Below are 8,590 nucleotides of genomic sequence, written 5' to 3' on the forward strand. Positions count from 1 at the left end.
GCAGTACCTGTCCTGTTCCCTACATTTCAATGAACATTTCAAGTTGTTAATCTGCTTCTGGTGGGTAAATTCAAGTTTCAGTCTACTTTTAAACAACAGCAGTACGTTTTCAAGATTGCTAGTTTAGCCTGTCCTAATAAGAAATGTCCATAGATACAGTAGATAGAACTTTACTTGTGCCCAGAGGGAAATTCAGCTAGGGAAGGTACAATGGAAAAACAACTTGAATTCTTACACGTTATGATCTAAAACAGCTTTCAGATGCTCATGATGACCATCATTAAATTCTCCTTCTGGCTTACGGCCAATTCAATTCAGTGTTTATTTTCAGTTGGTTTCATTCTGTTCATCTCACTTAAATGATGTCCATAGAAATGTGCAACATCCCAGGTTACAAGCAGGACTCTACAGAATCTAACATAACATTTGAAAACCTGCTTGTTCCAAATCAGCATTTCTGGGGCCAGGAAACAGTTTTGGACAGGATGCCATTTCATTACCCATACACATACAAACACTCACAGATGGTCAATTGTGTAACGTCAGTAAATCTAACCTATGGTAGGAAGACTGAAGAACCAGGAGAAAAATCTACAAAAGCACAAGGAACACAAGAACTTCTGTGCAGGCTAATCTAGGATGCAGCACAGGACCCCCACAGGCTACAGGGGCCCCGAAATTAACAAAGATGAATGAAAAAATATTTGTTCTTTGGTTTTCATTGAAACTACTCCTGTGTCTAGATTATCCAGTCGTAGCATAACACAGGCAGTATACAGGCTGTCAGAATATGAAGCATGTGTAAAATATTGCGATTTGTCATGTTACTGACAGTTTTTCAGAAGTGGCAAGTGACTACATTATACAGCAGATTCCAGTTCTAGTGACGGTGAAGCACACGAAGTTGATGGCTTTGCTCAAATGGTAAGCTCTGATGTCATTTCTAAATACAGGTGGAGCAACAAGTGCTTTGGCCGACTTTCAAAACAGACGTTCACTGATCTGTAGGCCTCAAGACATATGTATCAGATAAAGAAGACCCCTTACAGAATTTCACTGTGGTCATGTGTGAGAGCCTGTTAGATGTAACAACTGATCAAGTGGCACACACTGAAAGCAAAATACAGGGTGGACTGGGGACAGATGTGACAAGCTCCTAGCTTACTTTGCACTAAATACTTTTAATCCAAAGGTCAGATGAGAGATGTACCAGCCGACAAAGTGAAAATGAAAAACGTGTCGACTTACTTGTGAGGTGTTTGGCATTTTCTTACCTGTTACTTCGCAGAGCGGTGAGAAATATAAAATAAAGCTGTTGTTGGACCCACTGATAGAGAGATTCACTAAAGCCTACATACCTGAGAAGAATGATGTTGGTGATGAATCACTTGTGGTTTGGAAAAGTCATTTGGCAACGGGGCAAACCCTCATACAAAGACTGAGTTGGATGTATCTCTTCTGAAGAGCAGGTGAAGTTTATTGGTGGCATCTCAGAAGTCTGAAAACTGACAAATACATTAAGCCTGTTGACGTGTTTTTATTTTTAATTTTTTAAGTTTATTTTTATTTTCGTTTTTTTTTTAGTTTAGTTTTACCATAGCAACAGAAAATGCCATGCCCTGATGAAAATGCTGTTAAAATGTACTCTCCCTCTTCTTCTCTCTCTCTCTCTCTCTCTGTAAAAACACATAGTTGAAGGATCAGCCTCACTTTGTTTTCAGCTACTGACATGGCATACTGTGATCTGGTGACTATCAACTATCAAAATAAGCAGTGACATGGCATACTCACTCTCTCTCTCTCTCTCATGATATTATCAGTGTACAGTTAATGGACTTTTTTTTTAGGAATACGTGTACATCTGCTTAACCATGCAATGATCTATCATGTGGCAGCAGCACAGTGTATAAAAGCATGCAGATACAAGTCAGAGGCTTCAGTTAACATTCACATCATATACTAGAATGGGGAAAAAATGTGATCTCTGATCTCCTTGGATTTGCACACACAACGGTCTCTAGAATATACTTATAAAGTGAGTCGAAATAACCAAAAGCATCCAGTGAGTGGCAGTTCTGCAGACAGAAATGCCTCGTCAGAGGAGAATGGCCAGCCTGAACTACAGGCTACAGTAATTTAAATAACCACTCCGCACAACTGTGGTGAGCAGAAAAGCTCTTCAACCAAACAAAACGTTGGGTTCCACTCCTGTCAGCCAAGAACAGAACGCTGAACCGGGCACAAGCTCACTAAAACTGAACAGTTGAAGACTGGACAAACGTAGCCTGCTCTGATGAATCTGTGCATTTACTCAGGCGTACAGATGGTAGGGTCAGAATCTGGCACCAACAGCATATATCAGTGCACCCAACCTGCCTTGGGTCAACCATCCAGGCTGGTGGTGGTGGTGGTGTAATGCTATCGGTAATGTTTTCTTGTCGCAATTTGGACCGTTTAATACTAATCAATTATCACTTAAATACTACAGCCTGTCTGAGTATTGTTGCCGACCACATCTTCTAATGGCTACTTTCCTGCATTATAATGCACCATGTCACAAAGAAAACATTGTCTCACTCTGGTTTCATGAACATGACAATGAGTTCAGTATTCTTCAGTGGTCTTCCCAGTCACTGGATCTGAATCCAACAGGACACTTTTGGGATGTGGCAGAATGGGAGATTTGCAGCATGTTTGACACAGTCAAGTCAACATGGACCAGAATCTCAAAAGAATGGCACCATGGCATACCCGAGCTCATCCCTTCACTCCCACTCTTTGATACTGAATGCTTATATGAAGGCTAATCTCCAAGAAGGAAACCCTCTCCTCAACTCTTAAGATGTCACATCATGTTAATACCAATGCGCTATTACCTTCAAGGCCAGACACCAACCCCCGGTTCTTAAGTACTGCAACCTTCAAGGGGAAATGCATCCACTCGATGAATCTAATACGTCATGTAACAGTAATTACATATCGTGAGGAGGAACAAGATGACTACAGCACAGAGTTCCACTGTTTTAAACCGGAAAATGTTTTAGAGGGGGAGCCATTAATCGATATTACCTAAAGGAGTCTTGTAGCCTTGAGCCAGCCCCAAATATCACTTATGATTTGACATGCTGCTTCTTTTTTTTTTTTTATTGTGGCTACCCATACAGCTATCTCATACTTTTTATATTACTTGCTGTTCTTATGTTAGTTTGACATTTCATATTAGTTTTTCTGTGGTTGCCTCAAAACCCCCGGGGGGGTTGTCAAACAATTCTTCACGCTCAGGCTACTGAAGAATAGGCTCAGATCCAAAATGGGACCAGAAAGACTGAATCATTTGACTCTGATGTCAGTTGAGAGCAATATGGTTTGTAAACTGGATTGTAGTGATATGATCAACCCCGGTTCTAGTAAGTGGTAGAAAATGAATAAATCATCAAGTACTGAAGTAAAGAACTTTAGAAAAGTACAAGTTTGAAAAGCAAGAACTTTGTCTCTGTTAGTATTGTAACAGCGCTAAGAAGTTCCATCAGCCCAGGAGGAATCAACCATAGTATGAGCAGGCATTCCATTACCTGGGCAGCAAGTCTGCAAAACCGCAAGCAGAATCCCATCTAGTGCAAGCAGTCATTTTAAGGACAGCAAGGTACTATGGTATACAAGAACTGCCTATGCAGCACTTGATATTCCTTTCTATGCATTTGCATTAGAGTTCTATAGTTGACTTTTCAAACCTTGGCTTGTGATGGTTACTTGGTATCTGTGCAGCAATGGCTAATTAACATAGCAAGTTTTGATACAGCATACTTTGTCCCTCATAATTTCAGAGAGTAAGCTCATATTGTATTCATAAGAATTACTTATGAATGTTTTGAAATTTCTTAGTTTTTGTCAGGCACTTCTTCAATCACTGGTACAAGAAACCCTCACACATGATATACTGTTGGACCCATCTTGGCCCTCTAGACCGAAAAACATCCTCATTTTAGGCTATTTTTGGATCGTATTTTGTACCCTCTTATGATAAAGAGTAAACCAAAAGGGGTCTGATCTGAAGGACATTAAGTTGTGCATGCCACATCAATCAACATCAGTTGTTTCAAATTATACTATTTCGACTTTAAACATTTACACTGAAACACACATTTTAATATTTCAAATATTTGACACAACTATTCTTGTTTAAATTTGTACTTTTACCACATTAAGTAAATCAGTAATTTTCTTACGAGCAGTCTGAATTGAGGTGGCTTAAGTTTACTGGGACTTTTTTTTGTTGTTCTTCAGATTTTTGCCATTCATTTTAAAGGTAAGACTGTGTAGTAGTTACTTACTCAAACCAGTGCGACTCTGAGACCTTGAAGTCAATGTGCACTCGTGGTATTTTGTATAGGTAAGGCCCTAGAAATGCTTCTAGCCCAGGGCCCCCCACACTCCTTATTCCAGCCCTAGACATAGTGGTGAATGAGAATAACGAAAAAGAGTAACTTGCCCGAATAAACTGTTCCTGAATAGCCACCCTGCAGTACATATGTGCCCAAGGTAATGGTCAGACCAAGACTAGCGACACGGTGTAAAGTATCCGGTGTCCGTAAGGTCCTCTCTGTTCCACTTTTACTGACAACTCCTTCAAGGTAAAACGTCACTGGGGGAATTTCTACTAGCATACGGAACGCGGACTTCCACAGAGTGCCGTACACACAGCCTTCCGCGCGCCTATGATACGCCATCAGTTGGTGCCGGAAATACGTCAGAAGCCCGGCCTCCCCACCTACCCGCGAGCGAATGAGCGTGAAATTGGAATGTTTCCGGAAATCAGCGAACTCGTGATGTCAGGTGGAGCTGGCCAGAGCCTCCAGAAGAGGAATGAGTGCGAGCGGCTCTAGTTCTGGTGGCATTGTAGCAGCGCTGTTAGGCGCAAACGCAGTGCCGGTCGCCTTTGACGGCCAGCGCGTTGGCTCTTTCATGGGCGTCTGAGTCTCGTGGTACGCCAGGCGCTTGAGGATATCGACGTCTGAATTCGAATCGGTTGACACGATGAAAGGATTCATCCTGGAACAGCTGACCGATTTGTCTGATTTCACGAGAAGTGGTGACTTGCTGGAAGTTCTAAATCCGATCGAAGGGAACTACCAGGTATGGGATTTGGTACGTGTCAGTCCAGACGAGCGACATATTCATGTCCTGCTTCCCGGGGGCCTGCGGACCTTCGACAGAGTTTCAAGAGCGCACCCATTGCCCAAAGCGTGCGGTAGTAACCTAGATCTGACGAACAGGCCGGCGCCGGTGCTGGAGCTGCTCTATTTAGATATCGGCATCAAAGGAAGTGCGGCGTTGGTCGCGGTGGTCCTGCAGAATGGGAGAGTGGAGTTTTGGAACTACAGCGAACAAAAGGGCGGCTGGGATTTGCTACAGACGTCGGAGCTATGCGACAGCTCCAAAGCCAAGGTGGTGTCGGTGTGTCACAGTGGACGGTTGCTGGTTTGGTGCGAGGAGAGACGGACTCCCGAATGCACTCTCTTACGGTACTGCGTGTGCTGGCGTTCATATGAGGTGGAAGAGCGGAGCGTCCATTTAGGGGGGGCTACGATCGCCTTGTTCAACTGCCCCATCTTCAGCGTGCTTGCTTCGGGGGACTTGATTTATATGTTGCCTTGTAAAAACGACTCACTTCAAAATGTCTCCAAGTTTTTCTTGACATTGTACACTAAGCATGACAGAATAGCCGTCTGCAGTCTGGACAAAGGGGAGTTGATAAGCAGGCATGTGGGCAAGTACAACCAGTACGATTTTAAAAAACTTATGAGGGATTGCATTGGCGTCCTGGCAGCAAGCAGCCCACCGCAAATACGTGGAGTGTGCCCCACGGGCTCCGCGGGGCTCATCTTGGCTCTTGGCTCTGGAAATATAAGTCTTCTGGAGAAGAACACAGTTGTAAGGCAGATCTTCAGTATGGATGACAATCATTCAGTTTCCATCATGCAGGTTTATGGTCCTTTTCTTGCATTTATTGCAGGCAGGACTTTGTACATCCTTGATATAATTTGTGGCCTGCTGTTAGAGAAGATCACACTGAAAACTGACGCCATGCTAAGCAGAAATGCTGCAGCTGAGACGACAATCCATCTTTTTTCAGGAACTGGCCTGTACTCGGTGAAGGTGACGCATCAAGAGCCAAGTGCCATCAAGCCAGACACCGTCCTGGCCGAGTTTGTCTTCGAAGAGGCTTGTAAGTATTACCAGAGAAGAAGCCTGAGCAGCACGCAGCTGACTGTTGAAAAGTTAAAAAACGGCGGCATGTTCCAAGCACCTATTGCTTTGTCTTCTATTATAGGAAACTATTTACAAGGCAGGAATGGCATCGATTTAAAGCCTGAAAAAAGCAACAATTCCAGACTGTTGGCATCCCTAGACACAGAGCTAAAGAGCCTAGTGGCACTGGAGGAGCTCAAGTCACAGGTGGTGGCCGCCTCTGAAGCAGAACTGGCCAGCTATTGTGGGACTTTGGTGGAGCAGGAGATTAGGCGTCTTCTGTATTCTGACATGGAAGCAGATAATCTTCTATATCTGAACTACATTTTTAGAACATTTTCTTCTGAATTCTGGCAAGCCTTGCAGAGTCTCTTCCAATTCCATTGTAACAGGGAGGTCTCACTTTCTACTGGGGTGCCCCCAGAGGTGTGGAAGACAGTTTTATGCCCAGCTGCTATATCTGTGAACAATGGACAGCAGCAACATCAGCCTTTGCCAGTGTTTGAGCTGATTTGCCATTCACTTTTCAGATTCCAACCCAAGTGGCTTCCTAAATTTGTGGAACTGGCACAGCAGCAATCAGGCACCACCTCCTGGAAAGACAATCCTGAAAATACACCCCTCTATAAACGTGCCTTGGCTCTCCTGCCCAACCGAGGAGAAAAACTAGGATTGGAAGTGGAGCTCCTGCTTTGCAGCCAGCGTCCCAATGCCATCATGCAAGCTTTCCGCATCCTGATTGAACAGCGGCAATGGGAGCAGGTGACAAACGTTGCAAAGCACTTTAGTCAGCAAAGTCCACTTCTCAATAAGGAGATTTTCACCACCATTTTGAGTGAGGTTTCCCAGCATAGAGACTTAGACCCTTACTTGGATTTATTATGGAGCTTATGCCCCGAAGATATGACTGTCACCAGCATCCTCAATATTGTTCTGAAAAGCCTACCACCCTCTGACAAGCAACCTGAGCCATTTTTACCCAGTGGTCATGGTGCTAGTCAGATGACCGTAGGTGTGTTGAAACCACTGCTAGACAAAGTACTTCAGAGGGAGACTAAGCCACGAGAAGGGTATGCGGACATCCTCCACGCATCAGGCTTCCCTCCTCCAACCCCACCGCGAGTGCGAAAAGGGATACCAAGCAGTGTTGCTGAATCCGAAGCACATCCCCAAACTTCTGAACCTGTGTTCAAGCTGCAACCAGCCAATTTACCAGCAGAGAATGGTTTTGTATTCCTTTGAGGAAACATGCAAGTGCCACCTCTGTCAGATGTTCCCCGCTAGACCAATCTTACAGAGACCTAAAGCTTGCTTGCACACATCAGCCGATTTCTTATTCAGTGTACTTTTCGCTATGCACCAGGGGTCAGCTGTAATGTGTATATTAACAAGTGAGAAGTTATGGTTTTAATCACAGTTGAATTTCTGAACAATTCTGTTTAAAAATCTTAAGATCGTTGTCTTAGTATGTTCATAGCATGTGTATAACAACTGCTAAACCAGCATGAAACAGTTTTGCACTGGAGAAAAGTGTAAAACCAAAGATGTGTTGTTGCCTCCACCCAAATACTGGCATCGAGAGAAACTTGTGCACTGGTCAGACGTGAACATCCCAGTTTGGTGCTACTTTTGGCAATGGCTTGTGGGTAGGGAATGCTGTGTGTGTATGGTATGTGTTTTGTTTTTTTTTACTTTTTGAGTATTTGTGTATTCAGTGTCACTCTTTTTATGTTTATTCAGCACTCTTAAGAGGGCAGTGCATTGGTATTTGTATTTCCTGGGCCTTTATTCTCAGGTTTATGCTAATGTTGAGTCTTTTACAAGCACATACCAAATACAAAGGAGACTTTCAGTGAAATGGGTAAAAAATTACCAAATTTATGAAATGGTAGCACATAGAAAAGAAAATTGTAGTGAAACATGAATAACAATTGTGGTACGCAGTGCTCCATTAAGGCTTCCTGAGTGCAAACTCGCCAAATCAACTGACACTGCTTCTCAGTCTCATACACTGGTGAATGTGCTTATAAAGTGCTCAGCCCTGGGAAAACTCGGCATCACTCATGGGTAAGCTTCAGAATATCAGTGGACGGCATGCATTCAATAAAAGGATACTTTGGATATTCCTGTCATTGATTCTGTTACTTCAAAGGCCTACTGACTGTTGATTCTGCATGAAGCTTTACTGTATGTCAAGTCAGTCAGTGACAAATAGTGCTTCAGTCTGAAGCTGTATGATGGGACACGGTTTTCTCTGTATGATGGGACACGGTTTTTTTCTTTGCTATCCCAAAGCTTCGGAGGGCTAGGTTCAAATATTAGTCTGATGTGTGTGTATTTT

General features: G+C 43.4%; 2 protein-coding genes across 3 annotated transcripts in view; one reads left to right on the plus strand and one right to left on the minus strand.

Moving 5' to 3' along the window:
• Positions 1 to 2,584, minus strand: part of armh3 (armadillo like helical domain containing 3) — a 196,803-nt gene extending 194,219 nt beyond the window's left edge. The window contains exons 1-2 of one of the 2 annotated variants that reach the window (XM_039775147.1): positions 1,596 to 2,584; positions 1,359 to 1,505 (exon numbers count right to left, since the gene is read on the minus strand). The gene's annotated coding sequence lies outside the window, so the exon portion shown is untranslated. Of the gene's footprint in view, positions 1 to 1,358 lie in introns of both variants that reach the window. The other variant, XM_039775131.1, reaches the window with a different exon arrangement.
• A 2,247-nt stretch (positions 2,585 to 4,831) lies between these two features.
• LOC120542596 (Hermansky-Pudlak syndrome 6 protein homolog) lies at positions 4,832 to 8,370 on the plus strand. The gene has a single exon (XM_039775169.1). The coding sequence runs from the start codon at positions 5,035 to 5,037 to the stop codon at positions 7,489 to 7,491; it is 2,457 nt and encodes an 818-aa protein (XP_039631103.1). The 5' UTR covers positions 4,832 to 5,034; the 3' UTR covers positions 7,492 to 8,370.
• The last annotated feature ends 220 nt before the right edge of the window (positions 8,371 to 8,590 follow it).

Source organism: Polypterus senegalus, chromosome 1, assembly GCF_016835505.1.
Source record: "Polypterus senegalus isolate Bchr_013 chromosome 1, ASM1683550v1, whole genome shotgun sequence".
Lineage (NCBI taxonomy): Eukaryota > Metazoa > Chordata > Cladistia > Polypteriformes > Polypteridae > Polypterus > Polypterus senegalus.

Coding starts and splice junctions, on each gene's coding strand:
- LOC120542596 (XM_039775169.1), top strand. CDS start 5,035: ATGAAAGGATTCATCCTGGAACAGCTGACCGATTTGTCTGATTTCACG.